This window comes from Myodes glareolus, chromosome 2, assembly GCF_982192425.1.
Source record: "Myodes glareolus chromosome 2, mMyoGla1.1, whole genome shotgun sequence".
Taxonomy (NCBI): domain Eukaryota; kingdom Metazoa; phylum Chordata; class Mammalia; order Rodentia; family Cricetidae; genus Myodes; species Myodes glareolus.
In genome coordinates, this window is record NC_142027.1 from 6,230,260 (window position 1) to 6,244,128 (window position 13,869).

Here is a 13,869-nt window from a genome sequence, read left to right on the forward strand (position 1 = left end):
AGAAGGGAAGAGCAACCGGAAGGAAGAGCAAGGGGTGCCTGGGCAATGTTGGGCTTCAGGTGCTATTTCAAACTGACTTCCAGGAATCCAGTCTATTCCCAACACAGCTGGCCTGACAGCTAAGTCATAGGTGGCATCCTGCCACCATAGGGGAGGAGTGGCAACTTTCTAGCCAAGTTCTTCAGGCTACAAATCTAGGACTCAGATGATAGCCTGGGCCATGACATATCACCTCAGGGCCACCTTCTTCTATAGCCTGGGAATTAAACTTCTTTCTCACTTAGGCCAGTTCAGTCTGTTCCCTAGACCTAGAGCAGACTCGAAGCAGCAAGTCTCTCTGCCCGGGCATTTCTAGAAGTCATCTACACTGCAATCCGCACAGTTCTCAGCTCACAGCCTTCCACTGGCAGCCCCTCTGGCTACAGAACATGGTCCACATGGCTCACTCCTCCGACAGTCTCCCCAGCCTCAACCTTGCTGCAGCTCCTTCAAACTAATTTCCTGGAAACAGAATAATTTTCCAAAGGTGCTAACCATGAGTAATAGCCTCAACTTGTTTAAAATTCTTTGGCCTCCTATCACCCCATTTAACGGCCAACAGCCTTACTATAACCTGCAAAGTGTAGACCCTAACCACCTTTTCTCCCTTCTGTAATTGAGTCCACTGGGCACACCGTCAGCTCCATGAACACATACACAACTTCTAATGCAGGCTCCATATTGCTGGCTCACTGGCTAGAACACAGGGACTGTCTATTCTTGTCCATTTCTGACATCAGGCATAACAAGAGCCCTGGTACTGCTTGTTCAAGGGACTGTCTATTCTTGTCCATTTCTGACATCAGGCATAACAAGAGCCCTGGTACTGCTTGTTCAATCAGATTGAATGGGTATTAATACAGTGGTACCATAACAGTATGCCAGTTTGTTAATAATTTAATTGTAAATTAAATTTATTTATAAATTTATAAATTAAGTAGATTTCCCAGCATGTGACCACGTTATACCTGGAGCAACGTGAACACCACTGCTCATCCTGACCACAGCAGACAAGCAGTGAGGGGCACTGTGCAGGAGGGCTACAGGCTGTGACAATGGGGACACTAGAGACGACAATGCTGGAGCTCTGAGAACCGCGCTCTAGTCCAAGTGTTCCGACTTATTATAATTACCACAAAGCATGTTTGCTTCCCCAGACAAACCCCAGTCTAACACTTTACATATAATATTGCTATTTTTCTTTTTTATTTATTACTCTGGGACCTTAACACAGACAGAAGATTAGATTATGTGATTTTCTTTCAGGCTTAAGGTTCCCAGGCCCTGGCTGCCTGTGAGTGGATCAGTACTGACCATCTAACAATCATACTGAAGGCCTGCAGTCCCAACGTCTGTACTAGTGAGGATGGTGGTCACCTTTAGGTTCCATTCCACGCCCATGTCAACTGATGCTGGGCAGGGTGAGGGAGAAGATGCTATGTACGGACCTTCTCAAACCACATGTATGGGCACGGTTAAGTATACAAGCCATTGGCTAGCTGTCAAGGATCCCCCCTCCTTGTATTTATCAATCATTACTTTCAAGGTCAGACTAGATGAAAAAAAGAAACTAACTATTCCCCAAGTAGCTCAATGTTACTATTAAAAGCATAAAACAAAATTCACTTAGCTACTGTCAAATACAGTGACTAACAACTGCCAACAGAAGCAAGATGTTTCAAATCCGAGCTTTAAAACAAGACATGCTCCTTCACCTAATAGAGCAAAAGTGGCTTACCCAGAATTTATTCCACAGACAAATTAGCACCTGAGTATTGACTATAAATAGTCATTAAAATCTACATTTAATTAACTTAAGTGAAAATTATATAAATGTATATATATTTAATTGGGGGGGGGTTGAGACAGGGTTTCTCTGTGTATCCTTGTCTGTCCTAGAACTCACTCTATAGACCAGGCTGGCCTCAAACTCACAGAGACCTACCTGCCTCTGCCTCCTGAGCGCTGGGACTAAAGGCAAGTGCCACCACCACCACCACCCAGTCGTTTTTGTTTATTCTTTTTCTATACTCTAATAATTTGTAATTATAAGTAATCTACAGCCTAATCCAAGTAGCCTATTCAAACATATATTAGTACAACCTGATGGATCACTTGAGTATCCAGCCAATTAAATGTTGCCCACAAACAAGAACAAGATCTCGATACACAGTGGTATATATATTATTATATATAATACGTATTATATATAATATATATTATATGTGTACGTTTTAACATTTAAAAAGCAAATTAGGGTTGGAGAGATGGCTCAGAGGTTAAGTGCACTGACTGCTCTCCCAGGGGTCCTGAGTTCAACTCCCAGCACCCACAATGGCTGACTACCATCTGTAGTGAGATCTGATACCCTCTTCTGGCATGAAGTTGTACATGCAGACAGAGCACTCATTCATAAAAATAAATCTTAAAAAAAGCAAATTATACAACAGCATATGCAGTGGTTTTTTCACTCATGATTTTAAAAAGAATGTGTCTCACGAATGACCTCAAACCGCCTTTATTCTGACACATGTAATGGAAAGCGGCTTGGTTCACCGTGTGCGCTTCTACAGACACGAGGCATGATGGAAACAGGCTCTGAAGAGAGTAGGAAGGGGACAGCACACAAAAGCTGTCAGCGGATCCTTTCCAGTTCAAAATTTTATCATGTGCACCCACTTCTTTTATAAGAAGGGGGAAAATGGGGCTGGAGAGATGACCCAGGGGTTAAGGGCACTGTCTGCTCTTGCAGAGGACCTGGGTTCAGTTCCCAGCACCCACAGGGCAGCTCACAACTGTCTGTGACTCCGATTCCAGGAGATCTGACTTGCTCTTCTGGCTTCCATGGGCACTGTGTGCACACATAATGTGTATACACATGGTGCACACATAGATGCGGTAAAACACCTGCACAGATAAGATAAAGTTACAGCTTTTAAAAAGGAGTGCGCTCCCCAAACAGTTGGCAATCCAGTGCTTCTAAATAAAAACAGACCATGGACTGAGAACCACAAGGAATACAAACAGCACACAATAAACTAACCGTGTGGGCCCTGCAGACGTGCATTTGCATGCATTCTCCCACATACACACACTCAGAGGAGGGGTATTCACAGGAACATGGGTAAGATGCTGTTTCTCTCCCACAGACACACACTCAGAGGAGGGGTATTCACAGAAACATGGGTAAGATGCTGTTTCTCTCATCTCAGAAATTCAGAAAACAAATCAACAGAACTTAAAATCTCTCTGCTACACAAATCATGGTTGGGTTCTAATGAAAAGGAATATTGCAGATAAATAATTAACAAAGGCTAAGGACTTTTCGAAGCAAATTAGAATATTCAGGGATACATGCCCCCCATCTCCAATTACATTTCCCCTTAGCAATGTTTATTATGCCCCTAAGAAGAATCCAAATTTCCCAAAAATGAGATAGAGCAGGCAAAATCTACTCAAGCACATTACAGAAGCTTTTGCAGCTGCCTAAATTAGGCGTATCTGATTCCTTTTCTTATGGATGATACTGGAACTTTCTGGTCACTTGAATTACAACTATCACTGTGATAACATACTATGACTGTGAAGTGTGCTTCTAGAAGACCAGAATACAATCTCATCCAAGGCTGGAGTCCTGGGATTCATGAGCACACCCCTACGCTTAAGGATTCCAAGGGAGAAGCAGCAGCAGCCTGAGGGTGCGATCCCAGCTCTTTACTTCACACACACAACATCCAGGCCCAGGGTGTATGCTGGCTCTTGGCCTCACCTGCATCCTCTCAAAGGTCTCTCTGAGTGACAATCTCTTTATTTCAACATTACAGTCACCACGGATTCCTTGGTCACTTCAGGATGGAGTGTCTGCTTCCCAGTTCACACCCCGCCGTCTCTGGCTCTTCCTCGCACCACTAACTACAACACGACGGTGTTTCCTCTCCTTCAAGATCATGTCTCATTCTGACCTTGATAGTGTTGTATTTTCCCTTCTATGTGCATTTTAAATTATACCTGTTTTACTTTTTATCAAATATCTCAAGTATACACAATTCAGAGAACATAACATTAACATGAAGGACACTTGTGTATCAACTTAGCAAGAATTAACATTTTGCCATATTCACTCCGGTTCTTTTTACAGGTTTGTTACAGCTGACACCATTATACAACCTCTCCTGTGTCCAAAACCTTGTCCCCTCCTTCTCTCCCCAGAGATAGCCACTCATTTGATATGTAACATGCCCACACATTTTAAAAACACTTGAAAGTCATATTTCATATTAATATGAATATGTGCATTATTTTGCATGTTTTAAACAGTATGTAAATGGCACCACACTGTACAAATCATTCTGCAACTTGCTTGACACTCAACATCGCACTCATCGTAAGTGCTATTTAAAACGTCTTCGTGTGAATACACCGCAAGTCATTCATCCACTCCTCCTGATGGGTTTCCGTTGTCCGTGTCTTTACTCTTACAAACACGGCTAGGTGAAGGCTTGCACGCGTCTTCTTGGTACACATCTGACAGCTGGGAAGAGAAGACCCTAGGCGCGGGCTGCGGAGTGTGCATATCTTCCTTCACCTTGTCAGACTGCGCTCCACAGCGACTGTACCATTAACACTGTCTCCAGGCGAGGATCAAAGTTTCCCTTGTTCCACATCCTCTCAAATACTTGGTATTACGAAGGTTTTAAGCCTTGCCAATCTGATGGGTATGAAAGAGAGACTTGTAGTTTCAAACTGCATGTGACGAAGGAGAGCAGGCCTCCTAAGTGTGACTATGTGGACCATCGGTTTCAACTTCCCAAGTCCCATTTCCACCGTACTCTATTGTCACTTCCCAAAGTGACATCAGGCTCTGTCTGCAGCACAGTATCTCCCACGGTTGTGAAGGCTTTAGGAATAAATATGTACAAAGTACTCAGGACAGACTGTCGTGAGAGTCAATGTACATATTTTTACCTTTTTAGAGAGAAATCTTACCAAAGTTATTTTAAAAATTGAGTATTTTTATTTTCTAATGTTCTAGGATTAATATTTCAGAATCACTTACGCATTTTAGCATTCATTCAAGCCTTTAATCTTTTTTCATTTCAGTTTTCTTACAGGTTGACATCTGCTTTTTTACAATAGGAAGTGTGCCCTTGAGAACAACTAGGGACTACACAGTCTCCCGGGGTCACTGGATGGATATTTTATCTCCAGCTCTTTCTGCAGCTGCTTGACCAGATTACCTTGACATGACGTGGGAATGTCACAGCATCTCAGCCTGGAGCGAGAGCGCTCCTGTACCCAGGCAAGCATCTCAATCACAGGCAGCACATTCCTATGGCACATCATCTACTCACTGCATCGGGGGGCAGACCCTGGAAACCTCATGTCTGCATTACTGAGCAAAACCATGGAAGCAATGTGTAAGAAGGCTTTTTATCCATCAGGAGCATCAGACACATATTATCAGGTGACTGCCTGATAAAAGCTAGTGACTCTCAGTACACTAACTGCCTGGAAGGAAACCAGATGCCTTCAATTACAAGCTACATAGAAAGGTCTGCTGCTCTAGCCTTAATCTTCCCCTCCCTGTCTGGGGACTGTCTCTACTTTCACATCTTGTTGCAGCGGGGGTCTGGGGAGATCTTCCTCGTGTGTCTATCTTTGAAATACTCATAAAAGCAGAAATCACCCTGGTTTGCCTCTCAGCACTCAGAGCTGGAGAGCAGATGACCCTCTGCCTGGCAAGATTTTGGTTAGATACCTCAATTTTCACAAGCAGCTAGCCAAGTCATGAACCTATTTATCTGATCTTGAAAGCATACAAATTCACCATGAAACAGTACAGAGTATCTGTTCACTCTGGACCTAGCCAGACACAACCTAGGCATTTGCAGCTCATGTCTTGTCAGAACCAGTTGAGAACAGTGGTATTGACGGAAGACTGTGTCAAGCCCATCCACTCCTCTAGTCTAGATAGCCTCGAATTATCCACAGCTTAAGCCATCTAAAAGCTGCATAACGTTAATACAGCGGTATTCTCCAAGGTGGTTGGGTTACTGGTGATACTTATTTTCTTCTTTTTAAACTCTTGTATTTTCCAAATTTTCTACCATGAGAATGTGTTCTGTTTATAATAAAAGAGAAACACAATAAATGTTACTTTTTTAAAAGCTACATACTTGGAAGACACTACACCTTCCCCACCCCCACTCCCCCATACCCCAGGTGAGGACCTCTCAGTGTTCATGACTTCATAGACAACCTCATCAGCGCAACCCCAAACTGCATTTTTCCCTTTTTCCTATCACTGTTTTTAGAATTTTCTCTAAACTTAGTTAACATCACTAATGATCCACATAACAGCTTCTAGGTTAAAAAATGAAGAAACCACTTTCAATCAAACAATTGCTTTAAGTGTTTCTACATGAATAATGAGAATTTCATGGCTTTTCAAGTTTTACTTTTTTATTTTAGGCAACATAAAGTAAAAGACAAAAACGAATTATAACTAGTATCTACGTAAGACCTTCACCAGGCAGTCTTGTTCTGAGGGTCCCAGGCTCTAACTTGGTTTTCTAGTTCGATGTGTTCTGAATATTCTCCTCTGCATGGATGGAGTTTTTGGACCCACACACTTACAATAAGACAGGGCATAATTAAATACAACAATCTGTATTGTTTAATATTAACACTTATAATTTATATACTAAAATATTTTAAAGGGCAATCGAATCACATTTTTCAGTCTTTCTCAACTCATAAATAAAAGCAAATTTCTAATTTGATAAGAGACTAAGTTAATTATGGTTCTATTCCATTAATACCATTAAATTTCTATGCGTTCTTTCATTTGTGAAAATATTTATGTAACTTTATATAACAAGACAAACAAACAGCAAAAATATACTATGCAGATTAGACAGAGCAGGATGGAATATGCTATAGAAGGCACAACAATGTCTGAGACTCAGCATCACCACTCTCTAGCTACAGCAACTGTCCATGAGCACAGGGTGGAAAATAGCATAACATCATACAGAGGGCGCTGTGAGAATAAACATAACATGTCAAGACCTTAACAAATGCTTGCATCTTGCTGCAGTCACTATAAATAAAACCTCTTTTTTTGTTTTTTGTTTTTAACCCATTTAACTACTTCAGACAAAGAACTATCATGGATTTTCTTGCATACCTGCAAGACAGATAAATGTTTCCCTAAAATAGGTACTGGGTATAATTCAGTAATTAGATTACTTTAACCAACTTACCTAAACTGTCCCATACGAAGAAAACAGAGAGCTCGGTTACCATAAAGAAGATGGTTTTCAGGTCTTAAAAAGAAGCAACATTTAGTCAGTTAAAACACATATCTGAAACAAACAAAAATCATACTAAAAACAGAAAAAAATCTTAAAGCTTTACAACTATGTGGCAGAACAGAAGGATTTAGAATCTTAACTGACCGAAATTCAGGTTTTTGACATTCTTAGTATCTTGCTAAAAGAAATGAAGATGATTACTGATTGTCTGCCCTGTAGAACTATTGTGGGAACAGGGCAATAACGACACCCATCACTAAGAAGCCAGCCGACCACACAGGATGGAACAGTGGAGGACAGTCAGGACTCTGACACGCCGACTGCTCCGACAAGACAAGAGATACTTGTCAAACGCAATAGTAACAGTAACAGGTAGGTATTTTCAAATTTTGTTAACTTTCACTGTCTCAATTCTGCAGCTTTTCAGTATGACATGCAACTGGATTCCCTCAATCCCTGTGAAGGATAGGATAGAGTAGGAAAGGGGGCAGTCTACAGGGCACCCCTAAAGTCTGCTAGAATGTGAGGTGGTCCAGCTCAGATGAGCAGCAATGAGAGTAAGCAAGCAAGCTGTCCTGGAGGATAGCAATGGAGATCAGCATCTGAGTATAGTGTGGAGCGCACAGACTCTACACCCTCAACAACCACAACTATTCTCTTTAAAAGCTCCCCCAAGAGCCAGGCAGTGGTGGTGCATACTTCAATGCCAGCACTCAGGAGGCAGAAGCAGGCGGATCTCTGAGTTCAAGATCAGCCTGGCCTAAGAGTAAGCTCCTGAACAGCCAAGGCTATGCAAGGAAAGCCTTTCTCAAAAACAAGCAAGCAAGCAAAAAATTCCCCCAAGAAAGCAAAGCCTCCTAGAAGGGAGCATCCTAAGCATGAGGAACAAACACGCCCTCCCAACAATCAGCTAATGGGTAGAAGGAACAGTTGATACAAAAGGAAAACAAGACAGAAGAGAGGACTCTAGAGTCTGTGGAAAGAGCAGCATCTTCCTGGAGGGCCTGGTACCCGCCGGAGCACTCAGGCTGCTCCTGAGACCACAAACCACACTGCACAGCAAACAGAAGAGTCTCCAGAATTATCTTGCTGCTTCTCCTGACACTCTACCAGGATCTACCACATAAAGGCTGTCGTTCTGCTTTGCTCTTACCTATATTCAATGGCTCGGGTGTAAAAAATAACAGCTAGATCAAATCTTTGTTTGGAAAACTCTTCATTTCCTCTCATTTTCATAAGTTCTCCTTGCTGAGAAACCAAAGTAAAAGAAGAGCCATCAGTTAGCTCCAGAGACAATCAAGAACCCAATACCCAGGAGAAGTGGATCTTGGTTCCTTACTATTAAGAGTACCAGGGGGCTATTTATATAGAAAATAAGAATGTAGGCTCTACTATTTTGATATATTCAATTAGTATTGAAACCATATCCATGGTTTCAGCAACAGCATTTGCAACCTAGCACAGACAAAAAAAAAAAAAAAAAAAAAAAAAGAAATAAACTTGTAGTTTTTTGTCACCGCCCCTAAAATGTAAGTAACACACACATTGTGGGGGTATTACAAAGACTCCAGAGAGAAAAAGCACATGATTATTATCTTGTGTGCAGTTTTTGTGTCTGTGTATGTACATTGGGAGGTATGCATGCACATGCCCATGTGCAAACATGCAAAGGCCAGAGGAGAGACTCTAGAAAGGACAGTTACATGTATGTTACCGTCAGAGTGTGTGTGTGCACTGTGTGTAGACATGTGGAGGAGGGTACAAGAATGGTGTCCTCTGTCTTTCCACCTTACTCCCTTGAGGCCTGAAGCTAAAACCAACAAATTATAAATAATAAAACTATTTTCTCTTGTGTATAATGTTTTATAATAGGTCCACTTTTAAATAAAATTTATCTGTAAGGTATAGTGGTCTAAAATGAGACGCATGGTAAAACTATAGCCTTCGGTTATTAGTGAATATAGTATTATTCAATAATCCTCGATATTTCAATGTATTATATAAGTCATCGACTCACAGGCAATGCTAATTAACTGCTAACTATAATATCACAAGTTAACAAGAATGTATACGAAAGATGCTACATAGATAACCAATTTTTTTTTACTCCAGATACTCGTATTTTTTAATTAATTCAGATTATTGGCAGTGGCTTTAACTGTAAAATTCTATAGAGCATTAAACATAAATTTTCTTTAAAATTGAGTTAGGAGTCAGTCCTTCCTCTGAGTGAACTGTGACACATAGTTTATATCCTGATAAGGATATTACTAAAGAAATCATATTCCTCAATGGATTACATGCCCGAGTGAAAAAAATTTAATTTTTAAATCATTAGAAAATTTTGATTAAGATATTTCTTCTTAAAAAATATTCTAAATAAAAATCCCGTAACATTTCCCCTTAAGCGTGTTACTTTATAGTAGGGCCATTAGTTTACTTCCTATGGTTTCATTTTTCATGCCTATTAAAAGTTTTAACAGACGATTCTTAAAATACATTTACAGGTAAGTGTCCTTACCTTCACACAATGCATGCAACTGTTCCTTCTAAATTCCTCAAGCAAGTTGCAATTCTCAGTTACGACTTTAGTGATATGGTATTTATCTGAGATTTGTGTCGGGAGAAAGTGAAAGAGAGCATTAGTTTTAATCCAGGTGTTCATGATATTCTAATTCTTGAGTTAAATCAGTAAGTCTATTATGTTCATTTATTATTAAAATTAAACATTTTAAATAGTTTGCATGTTTTTGTAATCTCATATATATGTATATATATAAGGAATATACATATATATAAAGAATAAAAAGTTGGGGCCAGGGATGTAGTTCAGTGATACAGCAATCACCTAACACATTTATCTTATATGACAAAAAAAAAAACCCAGAAAACCACTCAATGCTTTTGTGCATAAAACCTGTTTTTATTTCTAGTAATTAAATTTTTATTATTACATTATTACTAGAATAATATTCTTCCTTCTTTCATAAAATACTGTGATTAGGGTTCATAATTACCAAAGTCAATTCAACAAACAGTATCAAGTACTTTCAATGTGCAAGATAGAATGTCCAGTAAAAATGTATGAAGACAAAAATGAGGAAACTATTTTCTCAACTGTACTTCGTGTAATGAAAGTATTTCAGAGGCTTTATTTAATAACTGACTTCACAGAAAAGTTAGGGAGAAATTATCTGAAATACTGTTCTAATAAAAAACTCAGTAAATAAATAAAAATGCAATAGATAAACTTTGTGATCACAGGTTATCAAGCCTCATTTTCTGCTCTTTTAGCTATGATAGAAAAAGGATTTTAAATCTGATTTAAAAATTTACTACACCAAAATTATAGTTAAGCTTCTATCTAACCATTAATTTCCAAGATGAAATAACTTTTTTAACATTTAAGATTTAAGTATGATCTGGGAGGTTCGCCAACCACAGTTTTAAGAGACAGAGCTGAGTCTGTGCTGTTCTGATTTCAGAGAACGTGAGTGAGTCCTCCCCTAGAGTCTAGCACTGAGAAAAACCACTAACCCAGCGGCTCTCAACATTCCTGACACTGAGACCCCTTAATACAGCTCATGTTGTGGTGACCTCAACTATAAAACTATTTCTGTTGCTACACATAACTGTAATTTTGCTGTTATGATATGATAATGTAAATATCTGATACTCATATTGTCATAGGCAACCCTGCGAAAGGGCCATTTGAACTCCAAGGGGTCGCAACCCATGGATTGAGAAACACTGATTAACCCTCAAATTCTGACTTTACTACTGAAAACAAGAACAACTACACCACCTTGCAGAACACGAGACAGAATCAGTAATGAGTCCACACTGGTGCACAAGACGTGATAAGCAGCTGCGTTGCTCCATCCCTGGGATTACGGGTCCTCAGCTAAGCGATGAGAACGCTCTAAGCACTCCGGGTGTAAGACACCCCAGTGTCGACAATGGAGCAGGAAGTTCTATTTACTTATAGCACCTATACCAGCTGACGAACTGCACACTCTTCTCAGTGCAGAGGACAACTGTCTGCTCGTCATCTACTACAGGGCCACACAGTGAGACCGTCATAAACACTGCTGAGTCAAATGCTTACAGGAAAGCACCGCTAAAAGTGTGAGGCAGTTCCGCCTCACATCACAGGGGAGTGGATGCAGCGGGAACATGGAAATTATGATAGGAATTGCAGTTTCTCTGATGAAGACAAGAGAACCCCAGCTGCGGTTCTGTCTTGGGATATATATAATAACACGACATCTACGAAGTAGTAGCTCTAAGAGTGTAATGCCACAAAACCAGAGACAAGAAATTGAGAATAAACTAACTGCAGTGTTAAAATTCTTATTTGAGCATTATACCAGAACAAAAACCCTGTTTATCTACTCCTAAGATAAAATCCAGTATCACCTATGTACATCCACATCCCATCTTCCCAAACAACAACATCTGAAGCACTTATACTTACATTCAGTAAAGAACACACTGAGCATGGGCCAGCAACAGTCAACTGATCCTAATTTAGGTAGAACTGTTAAATCACCTGTGTATTTTATCCAATTTAAAGCTTCTTCCATTGCCAAGATTTTCTGTTTCAAAAGAGGAATGAAGAAGGGGATGTGGGCATTAATTCTAAATGTATGTGGCACTATAAATTCAGCTCCTAGAGTATTTCAGATCACTGATAAACATCTTGTACACTTATTTCATCACTCCGTCATGCACTGGAGAACAGCTGGACTCCCGTATACAAGTCAAGAGCAGTCATGGGCTCCCTTAGGCCACTCTTGCGGGTCAAGAATGTTTCTGCCATGATTACAGACATGGATGCTGAGGCAGCAGGAGAAATCAGTAACACGAAGGCAGATGAGGATTCTCAGGTCTTATGTCAACTAGGGACCTATCTCGAGCAACAGACCAGGGTTCAAAACAGAGCCAGGGCCACAATATCTGTAGCAAAGACTGACCTAAGTGCATGGCTGGGAAATGCGTCATCAGACTAATGGCACTCATCAGAAGTTCACAAGAATATACTATCTGGGAATCTGAAATCACTTCAGGAATTAAATAGCTGAATTGCTAATGTCAGCGTTGGGCTTCCCTTTCTCCAGGACATTAAATAGACTTAAATTCATACCTGAAGGAACTATATAGGCATTCCTGTCTCCAAGACATCACAGATAGACTTACATTCATGTCTGAACGTACATAGGTATAGCAATTATCAAAATAAAACAAAACAAAAAAAAAACCACAACTCATACCAAGGACTTAATTTCATTGAAGAAATATATATAAGGCAAAGAATCTAAAGACAAAGTGAGTAACTTGTGAAAGGCTTAAAATTATACTATATATATGGCAAAAAAGTGGCAAATCTATAAAAATAAGATTATTTTTACAACATAGAGAAATTGGTATTACCAAAAGCTACATGTAAACGGCTGGGTACAAGGAGTCATTAACTGGGAAACATGCAACGAGACTATCATCCATTTGCAATGGGTGTTCTGGGTTTTTTAACACTTACATTTTCTATTTTATAACCAATTCTTAGTAAGCCTTCAATAAGGAATGAATCATTCTGCAAAATAAAAAAGAACAAAAACCACACATTTTTGTTTATTCTGCATATTTTATTTGAGTTCTTTTTTGGGAGGACAGCATGTGTGCACACGTGTATATGTGCACATGTGTGCATGTGGAGGCCAGAAGTTGACAACATGACTTCCTTGATCTCTCTCCACCTTACACAGGGAAAGAAGGTCTCTCACTTGAACACAGAGCTCACTATTCATTAATCTAGCTAACCAGCTTGCTCTGGTGATCCGGTCTCTGCTCCCTAAAGAGCTACTAATAATACAAGCTGGCTCCCATGCCTTCCCAGCATTTATTTACATTAGTGCTGAGGATCTAAACTTCGGTCCTCATGCCTGCATGGAAGTACTTCCCACTGAGCCCTCCTCCTAGCCGCAGATCTGAATTTCCAGTGAACCCAAATCAAACCTACATTTTAGGAAAAGTCATGAGCTGCACAGTGGCATCTGAATTAACAGGGAACCACAGGCAGGACAAACGCTCCCTGCGACTGCACCAAACCTGCAAAGGTGACTCCTCAGTGCATGCTCATGAGTCTGTGTTCACGTGTAAGTGAAACTTCCTGCACTATCGGCTGCACAAGGATAGCACACATAATCAAATACACAATGCAGTACTTGGCAATGATAAACAGCCATGTTGCTAGGTTGGGTATTTACTACAACTTTTACAATTATTTTAGAGCATTCATGCTACTTACTAAGAGAGAGATGATGGCTAAACAGCATGCCATGCTGTCCTGGCAGCAGACTCACAACCATGTAATCCTGCCTCTTCTTTACTCTGAGAGGATGGCCAGTATCATCTTGCTCAGTGTTAAATACAATCTATGAGATTCAGCCAACAGGGAAACTAGCTAAGGACTCGGCCCTCAGAATGGCTCATCACTAAGTGATGTCTGACTACA

General features: G+C 40.3%; 1 protein-coding gene across 5 annotated transcripts in view; it reads right to left on the minus strand.

Moving 5' to 3' along the window:
• The window catches only part of Ttc3 (tetratricopeptide repeat domain 3), a 98,599-nt gene that overhangs the window by 69,491 nt on the left and 15,239 nt on the right, over positions 1–13,869 (minus strand). For 4 of the 5 annotated variants that reach the window (XM_085685804.2, XM_085685805.2, XM_085685807.2 and 1 more), the window contains exons 6-10: positions 12,895–12,948; positions 11,833–11,953; positions 9,877–9,962; positions 8,509–8,603; positions 7,305–7,367 (exon numbers count right to left, since the gene is read on the minus strand). The exons of the other annotated variant lie outside the window; for it this stretch is intronic. In XM_085685804.2, coding sequence (XP_085541930.1) covers positions 7,305–7,367; positions 8,509–8,603; positions 9,877–9,962; positions 11,833–11,953; positions 12,895–12,948 — 419 coding nt within the window. The remainder of the gene's footprint in view (positions 1–7,304; positions 7,368–8,508; positions 8,604–9,876; positions 9,963–11,832; positions 11,954–12,894; positions 12,949–13,869) is intronic. 5 annotated transcript variants of the gene reach the window in all.